Here is a 19,850-nt window from a genome sequence, read left to right as displayed (position 1 = left end):
GATGGCCTTGTAAGCCGAAAACAGGTTAACACAATAAAAGTAATACCGTAGAATAAAAGTGTATGGGTGATGACCTTGCATTGTGCACATTCTATAAGTTTTATGACATGTGATCCGCCGCTTTTACTGCAATCTGCATTCAGAATCATCAATAAGTTTCTTCAAGATAATTCGTCTTCCAAGTTTAAATATTTCACGTTGTTGGTTCATAAACCTATCCTCCTGCTACCTTGTTGCGTATCAGCTAATTTATAACATTTGCGAGTTTGACCACTTTTGGCAGTACAGTTTTTTGAGTGACATCAGACTAACGTTTGCAAGAAAAATTTAGATCAAAATTCAGTAACATTTACGGTCTTGTATTTCACATGGGATGCCTGTTCCAAACTTGCGATGATTAACATTTGAAAGAGCATTCCATTGTTTACAAACTACCTCATTTCCATGATTGCGCATTTCCCTAAAGGCTTAAAACCATCCTGTACAGTTTCACGCACAAATCACTATTTTGGAGCAGCATCCTCTAATATAAAATTATTTGTATGAAAGCAATAAGAAATTCAAGTCCAAAAAAAATAATCGGCTGTAAAGAAAAAATAACCTAATTTTGTTTTTGTAGGGGAGTTTTCGTAGTGCTGAAACTTTCGTAGATTCAGAAAGTGAAGAAGACACGTCACAGTGCACTTTTGGTAATCAGTTTGCAGTTTGATGACGTATAGTCCCAATCTCTTTTGCTTTGGCGGATGATGGTTCTGGAGACGGGTTTCCATCTCCATATCGTTTTTCTCTTGTGTACTGAAAAATACTGGAGATTTTAGAGGTTCACATTAGCTGCCAAAGGGGTAGCCTAGTGACAGTGGCTGGCACCTATAACAATGACGCTCTGTAGCATCGTTGGACGATGCTTCCGGACTCGGATTCTTATCCTTGATTTGTTTCTGAAGACGTCATCTACAGCCACTCAAAGTTTGTGTCAACATTTCTAAGACACCGCGTATGTGTCACACACGTTAACTGGCGAAGCTGTATGTAAAAGGCTTGTATTTTAATAAGTAAATATGAGTGCCGCAAAATTGCTGAATTGGTCGCTAAATGAAATCCCACTAGTTAAAAAACCAGTGACGTTATTTGACGCGTTTTGGGAGACACAGATCATCAGACAGTAATGATCACCTGGGTATTCAGACACATACAAACACGATAATGATGGAATCTGCAAGAATGAATTAAAATATGTGCCCCAGCCGTGACTAGAACCCAGGTCTTCTTGCTTACTTTGCAGATACACTAATCGTCACACCACCACAACAGTATGTTCAACGTTGGTGCATGAACTGCCCAAATCGAAAACCCTCCCGAACACAAACTTCAATTTATATCTTCAGCATATTTTCCCTCTACATTGTCACTATTACCTTGGAATAGCATCTCAGCGTTGGACGTAATGGGAAAGTCGTGTAATAGTGACACTGTATGGGGAAAACAAGATAAGGATATGAAGTTTGCGTTGGGGAGGGCACTCGACTTTGATATTCGTGCTGCAACTGCCTTGCACCCTAAAAGACCCGGGTTCTAGTCCTAGACGGAGCACAAATTGTAATTCATTTTTCCAGCTTCCATCATTATCGTAGATAAAAGGCGAGAGTTAAATGTCTCGGGGAAAATTAATTATGAAGCATAAAGACATGCTGTAGCTGATACAGCTGTCATGGCAGACCCATAATCAGACCCATCTAATGATGGGTATCTCCCGAAACGCGTCAAATAAAGGCAGTGTGAGGCGTAGCGCCGTATACCGATCCTGCCTTGGAAGCGGTTAAGTGGGAGATGTCTCTCAGCTGCATAGTGACAGATGGTGACGCGAGACTGGACGCGCACGTAGTTTATGTATCATCCGATAGAGGACAATATTGTATAGGGGGACTGTGATTTTAGTTTCGATTGTGCCCACTAGAGTGCACTAAAGTAATAGAACGTTTTTCATAAACTGTTCTAGCATTTTCATGAAGTGTTATGTTTTTTTGTGTATGTAAAATGTTGTAAATGTGTTTTATAATGTGATTTAGTGTGGGAACATTTCGAAGAAGTAGGGATGTGGAGAAAGGGGATTTTTGTAGAATAGATTTGTAAAGTAAGTTTATGGTAAAGGGAAAGTTAATTCAGGTATAAATAACAATAGTATACAACTTTATGCATAAACAAAACTTCAGCATATTAGATAATTATGTCGGTAAAAAGTGCAGTTGTTAGGTTGAAACTTCCCCTTTATAACAATTCTACAGGACTGTGCTTAACCTGACACACAATATTTTTAGCGCAACGCAATCTGACTATCAAAGATCCCTGCAAAAGAATGGCCCTGACTAACATTAAACTATACCTTTCACAAATCACTTACCTCACAAAAATCTTCGCTGCTCAAGCTACTGCAATACAGCGAGCGCCACTACTGCCAGCTAAATAGAAGATTCAAACTACTGAAGGCACTAACTACTGATAGGGATAGTTAGCAAATGAAAGATATTAATAGAGAACAAACAATGTATTTACCTTGATATCATCATATATAAATATAGCAGTTCATGACAAATTTCAAAACTCCGCCATCTCTCTCCCCACATCCACCACTGCTGGCGGCTCACCTCCAACTGCGCAACGCTACGCGTTGTTCACAGCCAGCTGCCTAACACTACAATGGCGAGTATTACAACAATGCAAAGCAGACACAGACTGCCCACAGCACAGCCAGTGATTGTCATACAGAGGTGGCGTTACCAATAAGAAATCCTAAACAGCCTACTTACATAGAGAAAACATAAACAGCCTACTTACATAGAGAAAACATAAACAGCCTACTTACATAGCCCCCATGCTCCCCACAAAAATTTTTACAAATGGTGTTGGGCACTGGCCAATACAGATTTGACAAAAATTTTTCACAATTACAGTAACAAAGATATAAAATGCACACACTTATTAATATTATGTTGGTCAAAAGATCAAAATTTCTCACAGTCCATAAAGACAGTCCACATTGTTCATCACAGTAAAAATGCAGAGCTTTTCTCAAAGTCCAAGCAGTAAAAGAAAATGCACATAGAAGTAGTGGATTTCCATGCAGTCTTGAAGAAGTAGTGTTGACCTTCCAACGGAAAGACAGAAGCACAGTCCTGTAGAATTGTTATAAAGGGGAAGTTTCATAAGTGTGAAGTTATCCAGCTGTGTAATTACGTAAACATCTGTCACTGACGTAAAAAAAAAATGTTTATCTCTCAGTTACATGATCAGATAGCTGTGTAATTTGTGTGTTAGAGAAATATGGTACCGATGTGTAAAGTTGTATAAGCAAATACCATATTAGCTAGGGTTCCTTGTGGTTGCCACACACATGGTACACAAAGTAGGCGTGTACCCCCCTGAGGATAAATGTAATTATGCCCTCAGGTGTTACAAATTACAGCAATGGAATGAAATGTATCACGGAAAACTTTCTTTGTAATTAAAAAAATCTTTAAAAATAAATGTTTCAAGTACAAAATTAATCACTCAAATACGTGTACTGTAGCGCTAAATGTGCGTCTTGTTGCAACATAATCTGTGTGGAAGTGTCGTAGTTATCGTCCTCCGAAAGCTAAGTTCTGCAGAAGCCAATGTACTTACCCCCTGATAAACAAAAGTGAAATGCTTTGCGTATAGATATCATACTTATTACGCTTATTGCCGTGATGAAGAAAGTACTGTGCTGTAACGTATTGTTGTGCTACAGAAAAGGCTGTCTCCTTGTAGCTATACCATAAAAGTTACTACTAAAACATGTTTTACTTTCCAGAATAATACAGAAAAACTGTGCAGATATAAAACAGAAACACCGCAAAATCAACATTGTACATTGTCACTCATTAGTAGCGTCGTGATAAAAATCGTGTAGCTATCACATAAACTAACCACTGTGTCGTCTGGTATCTCACAGAAAGTACTTTAAACCCAGAATGTATTTTCAAGTAAACCAAAATGTTGCATTAAAATCTCATTAGCAGTACCAGTATGTGTCCTAAGTATGTAACCCTGATAGTCGTTACGTAATCGTGCAACTAACAAGCAAGAATGTACAAATACAATACTGTGTCGTCTGTTCACTATAACAATGCATTCGTAATTTCTGTTTTAAAAATGTTCCCTAGGTTCTAGACTGGATATTTAACTTCAAACATTGTTGCATGTTAACAGTTTCTTAAGTCTGACAAAGCATACTAAAAATGTGAAGTGAAAAGTTATATGACAAAGACAAAGTTAAAAGGCAGATTATCTGTCAATAAATGGTTTTACATGAGAAATGTGGTGTAAACCTTTACTCTTCCTAGTACGCAGAGTTTCAACTTCAACGCAATTATCATGTGGTATACGTCGGATTCTGTAAGGTCCATTGTAAACTAGAAAGAATTTGTGACTCAAGTGTTTCTTCTTATGTGACAATGAATGAGCTTTAATGAGAACTTTCTGACCAATATACAATTTCTTTGCATTTGCTTTACCGTGTAGTTTTCTCCTTTTGTCTGCTGCAGATTTTATATTTTTAAGAGCCAAATCAATTATGTCTTTGTGTCGAAGTTTACGTGTATTCGGGAAAGGTACAAGCTCTCTGATTCTGTTCGGTGGTTCTTCATTCTTCAGTACAAGAGTAGGTGGTAAAGCAGTGGAGTCGTGAGGCATTTCATTCAGCACGTTTTGAAATAAGTGTAAATATCTGTCCCAATGCTGATGCTTTCTGTGACAATAAAGTCTGCAAAGCTTATTGATTTCTTTCATAATCCGTTCAGACGGGTTGCAATGTGGTGAGTACAATGAAATAAAAACAGGTTTGATTTTATGGTTGCGAAGCATGCGTGACCAAACAGCAGATCTGAATTGCGGTCCGTTATCTGAAATGACTTTACTAACGTGTCCAACTTCACGTAAGAAATTTTTAACAAAGGCGTTGGATACAGACCGTCCAGTGGCTTTACGTAACGGAGTGAAAGAAACAAATTTCGAAGTAAGTTCAACAGCGACTAGAACGTACGAAAATCCATTGGATGTTCTGACAAGCGGTCCCAAGAGATCAACAGCAGCAAATTCTTTTAATTTAGCAGGAATAATAGGAAACAACGGAGCACGTTGTGAGACAGTAGATGGCTTCGCCTTTTGACAAAGTTTTGACGGCATAATTATTCTGATGGGTTTCTAGAAATTTCGGAATTTTTAAGTGAATTTTGTGACGAGAAAAGACATAAATTCCGCGTGGCGTATTGAACAGGTCGGTGGCTAAAAACTGTGACTGTATTAGGCACCAACAGACATAATATTTGGCGAGCATTCTCAATCAAAAACAATCCGTATTTTTTGTAGCTATTACGTTTTCGGGAAATGCAGCACCATAAACTTGCTAACGTGAGTGAAAGGGATTGTGAGTGACTGTGTTAAGACTAGCACGGGCTTGGCAGTGATACTTGTCCACCTAAGTTTCAGAATATATTAATTAAAAACAAAATTCCCAACCTTTCATTTCGTGTGAAAACTTTCTCCCGAAACGTAAATTAGTGACTTTAATTGCAGCCTGGTTCACGTCGAAGTACAGTAGGTTTCGCTCGGCTTCCCTACTGATGATCTGCTGAGACAATTTTCACAGGTAGATGCAGGTACGACGTAAAGGGACGGAAGGAACCGCGCCGCCGCAAGTGGTTCTTTTAGCTAGTGGTATTTCATTTAGCGTTCAGCAATTTGCAGCACTCATATTAATTTACAGTGTAGTTGCACTCTTCCTGCGTGACTTTATGACACAATTACGATTTTAATGAGTATGGCGTTACAGGCCGTGAAAGTTTACCTTTTAGAAACTGGTTTACTTTAGAATTTTGAACAGGATATGTTTCACCTGTTATGAGCAAGAGAGTCTGAATGGGCAGTGTAGTGTACAGACGTCAGTGGGTGCGTGGTGTCGGAGAGTACTCACGAATCCGAAGAAGGAGAAGACGTAGACGCCGGGCTCGGTCTGCTGCACGGTGGCCGGCAGCAGGGCGGGCAGCGCGCCGCAGGCGAGCGCCGCCACGGCGGACAGGTTTCCGCGGCAGTCCACGGTGGGCACCCCGGACCACAGCAGCTGCCGCGCAGAGGCGCGCTGGAACAGCTGCGCGCCGCCCGGCACCAGCTCGGACAGCACCGGCTCCACCATCGACAGCAGCGACGAGTAGTCCTCCGACACCTGCACCACTATGCCCTGCGCACAGCAACACGGCGCAGGCTCAGCAGCGTGCAGTCCTCCGTTACCTTCGACACTGTACCGTGAACACCACAAGCGCACTCAACAGTGAGTTCCTCTAACTGGGAGCAAAAGATCTGTCACCCGTGAATCAGTGTTAGCAATCACGAGTTTACTACCAGTGCGCGAAGGCTATTCCGAAAGTGATGTCTGATTGTCGCAAAATGGAAACCACAGATGATTAAAAAAAAAAAAAAATTCAGCAGTTACACTACTGGCCATTAAAATTGCTACACCAATAAGAATTGCAGATGATAAACGGGTATTCATTGGACAAATATATTATACTAGAACAAACATGTGATTACATTTTCACGCAATTTGGGTGCATAGATCCTGAGAAATCAGTACCCAGAACAACCACCTCTGCCAGTAATAACGGCCTTGATACGCCTGGGCATTGAGTCAAACAGAGCTTGGATGGCGTGTACAGGTACAGCTGCTCATGTAGCTTCAACATGATACCACAGTTCATCAAGAGTAGTGACTGGCGTATTGTGACGAACCAGTTGCTCGGCCACCATTGATCAGACGTTTTCAGTTGGTGACAGATCTGGAGAATGTGCTGGCCAGGGCAGCAGTCGAACATTTTCTATATCCAGAAAGGCCAGTGCAGGACCTGCAACATGCGGTCGTCCATTATCCTGCTAAAATGTAGGGTTTCGCAGGGATCGAATGATGGGTAGAGCCACATCTGAAATCTAACGTCCACTGTTCAAAGTGCCGTCGATGCGAACAAGAGGTGACCGAGACGTGTAACCAATGGCACCCCATACCATCACGCCAGGTGATGCGCCAGTATGGCGATGAGGAATACACGCTTCCAATGTGCGTTCACCACGATGTCGCCAAACACGGATGCGACCATCATGATGCTGTAAACAGAACCTGGATTCATCCGAAAACATGACGTTTTGCCATTCGTGCACCCAGCTTCGTCGTTCAGTACACCATCGCAGGCGCTCCTGTCTGTGATGCAGCGTCAATGGTAGCCACAGCCATGGTCTCCGAGCTGATAGTCCTGCAAAGGTCGTCGAACTGTTCGTGCAGATGGTTGTTGTCTTGCAAACGTCACCATCTGTTGACTCGGGGATCGAGACGTGGATGCACGACCCGTTACAGCCATGTGAATAAGATGCCTGACATCTCGACTGCTAGTGATACGAGGCCGTTGGGATCGAGCACGGCGTCCCGTGTTACCCCCCTGAACCCACCAATTCCATATACTGCTAATAGTCATTGGATCTCGACCAACGCGAGCAGAAATGTCGCGATACGATAAACCGCAATCGCGATAGGCTACAATCCGACCTTTATCAAAGTCGGAAACGTGATGGTACGCATTTATCCTCCTTACACGCGGCATCACAACAACGTTTCCCCAGGCAATGCCCGTCAACTGAAGTTTGTGTATGAGAAATCGGTGGGAAACTTTCCTCATGTCAGCACGTTGTAGGTGTCACCACCGGCGCCAACCTTGTGTGAATGCTCTAAAAAGCTAATCATTTGCATATCATAGCATCTTCTTCCCGTCAGTTAAATTTCGCGTCTGTAGCACGTTCTTCGTGGTGTAGCAATTTTAATGGCCAGTAGTGTAAATAGCCTCATCAAAATAAACGTAAAGGTAAATTTTTAGTATTATGATTATTTTTTTGTCGTTCTCTTTTGGCTGAGCACAATGTATGGTAGCCAATCTTAGTTCAAATACTACTGTGTATTTGGTTGTCCAGGCAATGAGCTATAGAACATTAAATTCGTGTAGCAGGCTGCGATATGCTCTACACTAAGCGAAGGAAACATGCAACGCCTCTCACTAGTACATGATGAACATTTGGAATGTATCACCCAAGTGCATACTGCAACCTACACGAAATAATTAATGTAAAAGATATCTCCCACACAGCTTATTTGACTCTTACATGCACTTGATAATTGTTTAATTTGTTTGTTTCGAGATCCCCATTTATATCTGTACTCCACAAGCCATCATACGGTGTGTGGTGGAAGTTACTTCGAGTAGCACTGCCACTTTAATGCTCTTCTCTTCCAGTCGCAAATCGTTCGCGGGAAGAGTGATTACTAGTAAGCCTCTATGTCAATTGCAATTTCTTTAATTTTATCTTGCTGGCTTCGTGCGAGGTATACGTAGCAGAAAACAGTATATTAGTAATATATATTAGTAATAATTAGTACTATATCTGTAGACTGTTCTAGGAACGCATGTGTTCTAGGAACTTGAACAGTAACCCACACCGCGATGCAGAACGCCTCTTTTGCAGCGTGTGTCACTGGAGTTGTCTCAGCATCTGCGAGACGCTTTCGCCCTTACTAAATGAACGTATAACTACACGCGCTGCTCTTCGTTGTATCTTCTCTGTTTCCTCTACCAGTCCTACCTGGTATGGATCCCATACTGACGTGCAATATCCACGTATTGGTCGAAGGACGGTTTTGTAATCTACCTCCTTCGTGAGCGGACATTTGCTGAAGTTTCTTTCAGTTACTCTCAGTCTAGCATGTGTGTTACCCGCAACTAATTTAATGTGATCGTTCCACCTTGAATCACTTCGTACGAGTACTCACTGGTATTACGTTAGAGCTTCCATTCATTGTTCTGAAATCGTCTAATCATACAATAAAGGGTCCTTCGGTCTACGTGTACGCAATGCTTTACTTCTTTTTTTATGCTGAGGTTCAATTGTCACTCCCTGCAATAAGCGTCTCATCATCTGCAGGGCTTACTGCCTTTCACTACAATTTACTAACGTGCAAATTTCTCTGTATACAACAGCATCATCCGCAAAAAGCCTCATAGAATTCCATCTTTATCCATTGTGTTATTTATACGTATTTCCAAAAGTAATGATCCTGTAACACTCCTTTGGGAAGACGCCCAAAGTTTCTTTTATGTCTGAAAACTTCTTTCAGAATAACATGCCGTGTTCTGGTTGCTAGTAACTTTGCGACCCAGTCACACAGCTGGTCTGACATTGTGTACGCTCGCATTTTGTTCGTTAGGCGGCAATGTGGGACTGTATCGAATCCCTTCCGGAAGTCAAGGAACATGGCCTTAAAGTACACAGGAGATTTTCAGTGTCCAGAAATACCATAACGTGAGGTCATAAAACACGTTCTAGCGGAACGTCAGAGATATCGGCCAATAATTTTGTGTGGCTATTCGAAAAATATACACAGTAGTTACATTAAATTTCATTAATACTTGTTACATAGTTCATGAATACGACGTTTTGTAATGATGTGGAACGTGTCAGTTTAATGTAAGTTTTCTTTATACAACATAACTAATTTTTTTTTATTACAGTCACTGCTTCATATCTAAAAATTCATCTATTGAATAGAAGCAGTTGTCATTCAAAAATTCTTTTAATTTGTTTTAAAATATTGGTTGGCTACATGTCAGACTTTTAGTGTTACTTGGCAAATGACCAAAGATTTTTCTGGCAGCATAATTCACCGTTTTCTGTGCCAAAGTCAGATTTAACCCATAATAGTGAAGATCATCCTTTTTTCTAGTGTTGTAGCTACGCACTTCGCTATTATTTTTGAACTGGGATGGATTATTAATAACAAGTTTCATAAGTGGTTATATGTATTGCGAAAGTGCTGTGGATATCTCGAGATCCTTAAATAAATGTCTGCAAGGTGATCTTGGGTGGGCTCCAGCTGTTATTCTGGTTACATGATTTTGCGCAATGATTATTTTTCTCTTAATGATGAATTATCCGAAAATATGATGTCATACAAAAGCAGTGACTGAAAATAGGAATAGTAGGCTAATTTGCTGATATGTTTATCACGAAAATTTGCAATAACCCTAATAGCTTAAGTAGCTGAACCTAATCGTTTCTGCAGATCATCAATGTGTTTCTTCCAATTCAATTTCTCATCAATGCACACACTCAGAAATTTTTAATATTCTGCTTTAGCAACATACTTCTGTTCAGTGTCTATATTTATCAATAGTGTTGTGTTGTGCTATTTACTGAATTGTATGTACTGTGTTCTCTAAATTTAGTGAGAGTACATATGCAGAGAACCACCTAATAATACTCTGGAAGACTTTATTTACAATTTCCTCAGATAATTCTAGTTTGTTGGGTGTGATTACTATACTTGTATCAGGAGCAAAAAGAACTAGCTTTGCATTTTCATGAAGTGGCAAGTCATTAATATATAATAACAACAGTGAATTCATTTCTTTGTTTTAATGTATATGATTCCGTGTAAGCCACTTTCATTCTTGTGCTCTGTTCAGAACTCCACGAATCATATCGTTGTTGACTGGCATTAAGAGGTCTGGAGTCCAGTAACGAATAATAAGACTAATGCGACTAGGGTGCCACGACGTGATTTCGCAATCAGCGCCGGACCGGCAGAACCAGCCAACCGCTGCAGTCAGTACTGACCACCATGACGACGTTGAGGTAGGTGAACTCGTCGTCCTCGGACAGTCCTGGAGAGCGCTCTGGACTGAAGTGGTAGGTCGTTTCCAGCCGGTAGTCCAGCGAGCCGTTTGCCATCCGGGTGACGTCACGCCTGCGCCGCCACTCCCTGAAACCAGACCAGAAAAGGTTCAAAGGTCACCACTGTAGCACGTTGGTCTGTGCACACCGCTCTGTCAACAGCAGTGCCCATAGTTTCTATCTTCCGGCGTTCTCTTCCAAAATTAATTGGACCATAGACAGCTAGATACATGTGACCGTAATGGCAAACACTAATTTTAACTTCAATTTTTGCCAGTTGAGGTTCGACCTGTCTGTATTACTAAACCGCTAAAATGTTCACTCCACCACTTGATCCCATCTGCAGGCTGCCTACCTCTTGAGGCAACAGAACTTACGCCACGCTAATTGCTCAGACTACATTCACGCAGTATTTCAGAATGACAGCACTTAGCGCTTAGCGGCTTTCAACGAACTTTACACATGATTACAATACCTTTCGAAACTACTTTTTTACTAATAAACAATTCACGCCCACCCCGCCACTGCCGCCCTCCATAAAATAATGAAAGGAAGAAAGTTTATCGCTTTCTACATTTTCGTTGGTCGTGTAGTGAAACTTCAGTGTCAGGCATGACGTTTTAATTTATTACCTCTTTACCATTAATTATATTCGTAACACGTTTTGCAGACAGCATCCACATATACCACAGAATGTATCTGCAAAATTTTATCATTGTACAGTTCAGGAGAGACAACGCCACGGACACTGAGATGCTTCAAATGCTAGCTTATCTTAAAATGGAGTGCAAGACTTTCGGAAAAATGTACGTAGTTCTCATTATCGATTGTGTAAAACATTATAGAATAGGAAGAAATGTGTTTCATAGGGCGCCAAGAGGGCAAATACTGAACCTGCTCGAGAAAATGGAGATTTATGTACACAGAAAACGGCAACCGGAATTACAGCTGAAGGAACAGAATGGATTTAACCTAAATGCTCACTTTGCGGTATTCAGAAACCTACTAGTTTGAGCTGCGTCGAGCGCCCGAGCAGCTTGGCGTGCGGTCGTGTGCGCCGGCAACCGGTGACGAAGAGACTGGGCCTTCTTCCGCAAGTTCCGCCACAAGAAAACAAGAGCTTCATACAGAGAACCCACGACGCGCAGCCACTGAGACCCCACTATGGATGTGTTATCAACTATCGACTTTCTACTAAACAGTCATTGTTTCGTTAATTACCTTATACTTACGGTTATGGTTTAATTGTTTTGTCACGCTGGAAGATTTCGAGTTATAGATGCGGTTTTATTTTTAACCTTTTTATACTGGCTTTTACACAATTGTGTGCTTTACTTTGACGGGCTATGTGCTTCCCATTATTACTATTTCCACTTTTTATATGGATTTTAAGTATCGAACTAAAGCCACATATTGTATGTCAGTACACGTTTTATTGTCAGAGGCTCATTTATCCATGTGAAATAATTTTAATTAATGACTACGCATACTGCATACTGCGTACTACGCATACTGCAATTCACAATGTCTTATTCTGGACACTGTCGTGCGTATTTCACAATATGGGGTGAACAAGAACTCCCCCACCAACAAACTTTCAGAGGTCACTCATGGGTACCTTTCGTTTATTTTGTTATGAGGGATGCACAGTTCCCAGCCGCTCGTTATGGAGCAGTAATGTAATTATGATTTATTAGGTTTGTCACCACAATCATCTTTTTTCTGTAAAAAACACAACAGTGAAGAAGCCTCCAATTTGCTATAAGCAAAACGTACAACACACAATACAGAGCCCACAGACGAATCACTAACACCTTTACCACAGTGTGTTCAGTTTGTTCTGTCAGTGTACCGTACAGCACCTGACAAATGGAGAACTGTTTCGTTACAGGTACTGTTCAAGAGACCGACCATCACGAAAACGGCAGAGTGTACAGCGAGCCGCCATCGACTGTCTTACACGATCAAGATCTCCACAGTTTGGCGCACTACTTCGGCGTTGCGATAATCCTAGCAAACACCTCCGTCCGAGTATCGACCGGTGTCTCGTAAGCTAGGCACTACGCACGCCCCTCAGAAGGAGACGTCCACTGGCGTCGTGTCCGGTGACCGAGATGACCACGGATCAGAACCACGGCGGCCTGTCCATATCTGACCAAACCAAATGCAGTAAATCGTAAACGAGCCAGCAAAGACGGTGGGTCCCTTATACCAAAACACCCAGAAAGCTTGTAGCGGTAGCTGTGATTCACACTGTACATACTAAGTGTTTCCACCAGTGTGTCTTAAAACCGTTCCTTTAAACTATGTCTATAGGTCAAGGAATAGTCAAAATCCCACGAAAAATTTTAAAGAATACATGACGCCGTTACGACGCAGGAACACGACAAAAAGCAATAAAGCAGTGACTCAGAGTCACACTTACAAGTGAAATAAATTAATCAAAGTAACGGTAATTAGCAGAGACCAAAAATGGTTCAAATGGCTCTGAGCACCATGGGACTTAACTTCTGAGGTCATCAGTCCCCTATAACTTAGAACTACCTAAACCTAACAAACCTAAGGACATCGCACACATCCATGTCCGAGGCAGGATTCGAACCTGCGACCGTAGCGGTCGCGCGGTTCCAGGCTGTAGCGCCTAGAGCCGCTCGGCCACAGCGGCCGGCCTTACTACTGTCAGTTTCGAAACTCAAATACTTTTGAGAAACAGCTTCACTTACTCGTACACATGGATTCTGATGGCCAAATCACTAGTTTAAACAGACAGAATGTAACCTCCCCACAGAAAAATGAATGACTTCAAATTAATAAATGGGAGCCAAGCGTAACCTCCCTAGCAATTAAATTTAATGACAATAAAAATGAGAATCGCAATCTGACTCAAGGTGTAAGCTCTCACGAAAATAATGAAAAACAATTCAATGCTAATGAGACTTCAGTGACAATGTAAACTCAATTAAACCGAAATATCGGTCTTTGGCCCTGTGCAAAAAATCATAATTAATTTCTTACCTCATTCGAAACTGCATGTCGAAGTTCTGCTCTTATTGTTGGCCACGGCTTGGAGGAAATGCATTGCAAGTATTATTATATTTTTATTTTTTTTTTATTTTTGAAATTTAACTGAAACTTTTCTTTAAAGGAAATGGAAGGAAATCTTTGGTTCAATTAAATGGTTCATTTGTAAAAAATTGCTTTGGAATCTAAATTATTATTGGGGCACTTGTTGAAAATTGATTACAATAAATAAACTTCACATTATCTGATGTGCGCAATGCAGCTTGGTTACCTTAATTAACAATATACTTCATTCAGCATCTTGACCAGAGACCCATGTCGACGCCTGCGACTGCGTCCCGCTCGCGACCGTACTCGACTACTAGTGCTAACAGACTGCCATTCGCAACTGAACTCGACTACTGCTACCGACAGAGTGCAACAGACAACTGCACTGCCGACAGACTACCCACAGACTACTGCTCGCAACACTCGCGCGGTCAAGCGCAGACTAGGAATGAAAAATAGCTCTCTGGTCTGAGACTCTGCAATGCCTCGCCATCGCCGCCACACAACATACGTGTTTCATAACCCTCCACTGGGGGGGCAAAAATTTGGCAGCGATGGTGAGTCATTTGGACTTGCCAAGCGCGGCAAAATTTTTTCTTTATTTAATCAACTTCTGCAATTTACAGAATATTTAGATGTAGTACATGAATTAAATGTTGTGCACATGCACCGAGTACAAAACATTTCAGACAAAGACAAAATGTGAGTACAAAACATAGTAGCAAATCAGAAAACTGTATATACAAATTATTTGACAGATAACAAAGTGCACACGCACTGAAAAAATTCTTTAGCATTTTCTGAACAAATAAACAGAATGGCAAAAAATCATGTTGACAAGTGACATGAGTGCACATGCACTGCAGTTGAGAACATACAGCAAATGACGAAATTTATATACAATGAGTAACAAATGACATAAGTGCATACGCACTGAAGTAATGAACATATCAGGAAATCATAAAAGGTATACAGAATGAGTACAAATCATATTGAAAAATGAGAAAAGTGCACAGGCACTGCAGTTCAGTAGAAAACATATTAACACATAACATAAGTGCATATGCACTGAAAAATTTTTGAACATTTTCATAACAAATAAACGCAAAGGTAAAAAATCATTTTGACAACTGACATGAGTGTACATGAAGTGAAGTTGAGAATATATCAGCAAATCACAAAATGTATTAATAAACGGCAAAAAAATACACACACACTGTATATGACTTTTTCATTTTACAAGAATTAGGGAAGGAATAGGAAGGATTGCATCATGGTTGTAGCACTTAGGTTGCACGAAGCTGCACTAAAAGTCCATATCTTTCCACAGAAGTACAACACCAAGTGAGACAATTTGCAGTTCTTTTCCCAGAAGTATTTATCAGCGTATCCAAGACACTGAAATGTCGTAGTAACGTTTCCTGTTATAATTTTGGCAGTACATCAGGTATACCAAACAGTGGGACCATAATAACGTCTTCATCGCTCACGGTGGTGGACAGCATGTCGTGTCAATACCACGCTCTTACAAGGCACACCAACGTAGAATTAGTGCAAAAACCAAATATAGTGCTCCATGATCATGAGGATGGACAGGACAAATGGATATTGCAGTAATTCACGGTAGTTAGCTCATAAGGTGAAGGGCATTAAGTCACATAATAGGCTTCATTTGAGAATTACAATAGCAGTTTGCGGGATTCATAGCCCAGTTATTGAACATTTCTGTACCAAGTGTGTAGTATTACAGAATAATGTTCATAAAATTAAATTATTGGCATCATGGGTAATCGTATTACAATAAACAGTGGCAGTCCTTGGCCAGTTACAAAGCATATTTAGTATGACAGAATAATGTTCATTAGAAGTCTTCATTGAAAAGGAGAGTCAATTATTGGCCTAGCATTAACATAATACATTGAGTGATACAAATTATTGGCACTCATTGGCCATTTACCAAAACATGAAAAGTCATAATTGAAAACAGGAGCTAATTAATGGCATAATTATTAATATGATTCATGTAGTGACATTAATTATTGGCCCTCAGTGGCCAGTTATAGAACATGAAAAATCATCATTGAAAACAGGAGCTAATTAATGGCATAATTAATAACATAATTCATTTAGTGACATTAATTATTGGCACTCTGTGGCCAGTTATAGAACATGAAAAATCATCATTGAAAACAGGAGCTAATTAACGGCATAATTAATAACATAATTCATTTAGTGACATTAATTATTGGCACTCAGTGGCCAGCAAGTATTGAATAGTATAAAACATTGTTCATCATTCAGTGTTATTCAGATCATTAAGAAGTCATTATTAAAAATCAGTTAATTACAATCATAGCATTAATAATCATGGGCATTATAAGTAGTCTCATTACAATAAACAGTGGCAGTTATTAGCCAGTTACAAAGCATTATTTTATATATATATTTTTTTGTATCATTAAGAAATCATTACTGAAGTGACATACTATTCAGAGCTGATCAGTATTATTCAGAATTCTCTTAAACTAGTAACATTATTTGGGACTGGTAATACATTTTTTTTTTGTTTCTGTGCTAGATAGTTAGCAATGCATTGCTTTGGGTAATTATAAGGGAAAGCAAGAAGAAAAAAAGAAAAAAAATTGCTTCTAGGTTGTTCCTGTAAATGAAAAATGTGTAACGTCATTTGTCATAAGTCAGCTGTGGCAAGATTATGAAACAAGTAGAGTATATGTAATCACCTTCATAGATTTAATGAACAACTGCCTATAGCACATTAATCTCATAAATAATTTCTCCTGCAAAAAATGTATAAAAATGGATTATTAAGCTGAAAAGAGAAATGCATTTTATTCTGAAAAGTAGTGAACTTCGAATTAACAGGTAGTGAAATGTGTATAAAAAATGTGTTCCATAGCTGTCCTTTCCAAAACCTTCAGTCATTATACTATGCAATATAACACCTGCTGTCAAAATGAACTGCAACAAATACTTAAATAACTACATAGCATAAATATAACTTCAACATTATCCTCATCTGCAAAGAAAACTTCATTATCCATATCATCATAACTCCATTATCATCATCACCTGTAAAGAAAAACTTCATTATTCATAGTAGCATATCCTTCATCATTACTCTTCATCAGCATTCATTATCATCTGCAAAAATCACTTCATTATTCATTACACAACTATTCCTTATCTCTAGCATATTTCATCACTTAAAACTAATATGTGTAGTTCTGTCTGACAGCTTGCATCAATCACCTTGTATTCTGAAAGAAAAAAGTAGTTAAGACTGCTATTCTACGATGTGTATAGTATATTCTTGTTAATGCTTGTTAATCCTGATCCATTTACTCTTCCTCATAAAGTTATTGCATCTTCTTTCGATCATTCCGTACGTGAAGTTCCCATTTCTGTGTAATTTATTTCCTTTACACGTTATTTTTTTTTTGAAAATGATGAACAGAGATTAATATCGTGCATTTACATCATATACTCACTAAATAATGACTGGTTTAAGGTAACATAATTAAGCATACAGCATAACATGACAGAAAACGTAATATGTCAAAAGCATAGACAGTGTTCAAAGGCAAAAATGTACAGAGAATATCACAATGCAGCAGCCAACAGTGTAAAACAGTCACGATCTTGAGATGTCATAAGGCAAAAAATGTCAAAGTCGACTGGTGTTTGCTATGTCTTCACCATTTCATAATGCATAAGAACAAAACATGAAATAATCGTATATATATAAGAAAGAAAAAAATGTAATGTTCGTTGTGTTCAGCTTGTATGTAGTGTAGTTACTAGAGGCGATAATTAAAGCCCTTTAATGGAGAAAAAATGTAATGAAATTAATATGTCATTAGATAACATTGCATAATTAGTCATAAATACGTAAGTTTGTCTGGAAAAATATGCACGGTCTGATGTGTAACGACAAGAAGAGCGACCTGCTAACCTTACCTTGCCGGGCACTTGCCAAGAAAAATACGACAATCATCAGTAGTTAACTATGTAATTATAATTGCATAAGTGCTCATAAGATGTGTAAATTCATCTGGAAAATATGCACGGTCTGATATGTAACGACAAGAAAAGCGACCTGCTAACCTTACCTTGCCGGGCACTTGCCAAGAAAAAATACGATAATCATCAGTAATTAGTCATGTGAATATAATTGCATAAGTAGTCATAAAGATTAGTAAATGGCGTCATAGCATGTTACATCATAAAGTGGTTTCATTCAATAAACGGTTTAATGTTTGAGATATGGTGATTGCCTTTCGATTTTCTGGTTCTCAAAGTTTCGACGTGTACAACATTGGGGTGAGGGATGCTGCGAATCCGATATGGACCTGCGTATAGAAGTGCAAATTTACTGCACTTACCTTTTATTCTGCTGGATAAATAGTGTGTACGTACTAATATCTTCTGTCCAACGTGAAAGTCACGGCGTGTACAAACCTGTTTTTGTTGTCTTCTCCGGCGCTCTGCGGCACGTTTGATGTTGTTCAGCGCAATGTCAATTATTTCATGGTGTCGTAGACGACGACTTGTAGGGAAGTTTACTAATTCTGTGATTTTGTTAGGTGGTTCAATATTTTTCAGTATAACAGCATAGTGGACTCATTTGGAATCGAATTAATTACATCTTGGAATGAGAATATGTGTGTGTCCCAATCAATATGTCTTTTGTGGCAGTATATTCTACACAGTTTACCAATTTCTTTCATTAATCTTTCACAGGGGTTCGAAGAAGCATGGTACTTGGATATATAAATCGGAGAAATGTTTCTAGCTCGTAACATACGTGTCCATGTAGCAGAACGAAATTGTGATCCATTATCGGAAATTACTTTCAACACATGCCCTACATGAAATAGAAAATGTTTACAAATGCTTTCGAAACAGTTTTAGCTGTAGCTTTGCGTAACGGAGTGAAGGTAACAAATTTTGAAGTGAGTTCAGCAGCGACAAAGATGTAGAAAAAACCTCTATTAGTTCTCGGAATCGGACCAAAATTGTCTACAGCGGCCATGTGTCTTAATTTAACAGGTACAATGGGATATAAAGGAGGAATATGTGAAGTGGTGTCTGACTTAGCTTTCTGGCAAATTTTACAAGACGCTAGAACTCGTCGTATACGTTTTTCCATGTTGGTAAAATAACAATTCTGTCTCAGTATAAGAAAACATTTTCTTGCTCCGTAATGTGCATAACTTAAATGAGTGTACCAGATTAATTTGTTAACCAGTTCGTCAGGAATGCATAATAACCAATTGTTGCTGTCAGGATGAGAGCGGCGAAACAGAATGTCGTTGCGTACAGTGTAACAGTTTCTAATCGTAACATTATTCCTATCTTGCCAAAGGTATTTAATTTCTTTCCACACGTTGTCTTTATTTGATCTTTTGCTGTGTCCTGTAATGACGACGAAATAAAATTTTCAAATGCAACTTGCTGAATGTACATGACACTGAAATTTGCTTTGCAGAAGTTAGTTGCTAGGTCTTGCTGATTGTTGCTGAGAGAACGCGATAGTGCGTCTGCTATAACATTTTGTGTGCCGGGAATGTGAACAATCGTAAAATTAAATTCCTGTAAATATAGCTTCCATCTACTTAATCTATCGTGTGTGAATTTAGCCGAAAGTAAAAATTGTATCGCTCTGTGATCTGTGTAGACAGTGGTATGTCTTCCATAAAGAAAATGCCGAAATCTCGTAAAAGCCCAAACAACACATAATGTTTCAAGTTCTGTAACAGAATAATTTCGCTCAGCAGGTGACAGAATGCGGCTTGCAAATGCGATGTTTTTAATTACTGTTGAACCATCTTCTTCAATTTCCTGGAAAATGTGTACGCCTAAAGCGGTGTTGGAACTGTCGGTGGCAATGGAAAAATTTCTGGTAAGGTCTGGGTGCGATAAAAGTGGTGCATTCAACAAAGCATATTTCAGGTTCACGAATTCAGAATGTGCTTGCTTAT

The 19,850-nt window shown here is 39.4% G+C and overlaps 1 protein-coding gene across 1 annotated transcript in view; it reads right to left on the bottom strand.

Moving 5' to 3' along the window:
• Positions 1-19,850, bottom strand: part of LOC124606907 (sensory neuron membrane protein 1-like) — a 352,669-nt gene that overhangs the window by 46,018 nt on the left and 286,801 nt on the right. The window contains exons 3-4 of the mRNA XM_047139010.1: positions 10,723-10,867; positions 5,990-6,253 (exon numbers count right to left, since the gene is read on the bottom strand). Coding sequence (XP_046994966.1) covers positions 5,990-6,253; positions 10,723-10,867 — 409 coding nt within the window. The remainder of the gene's footprint in view (positions 1-5,989; positions 6,254-10,722; positions 10,868-19,850) is intronic.

The sequence above is a fragment of the Schistocerca americana genome, chromosome 3 (assembly GCF_021461395.2).
Source record: "Schistocerca americana isolate TAMUIC-IGC-003095 chromosome 3, iqSchAmer2.1, whole genome shotgun sequence".
In the NCBI taxonomy this organism is placed as follows: domain Eukaryota; kingdom Metazoa; phylum Arthropoda; class Insecta; order Orthoptera; family Acrididae; genus Schistocerca; species Schistocerca americana.
Note: the sequence above shows the minus strand (reverse complement) of the source record. Positions and strands in the feature narration are given on the sequence as shown.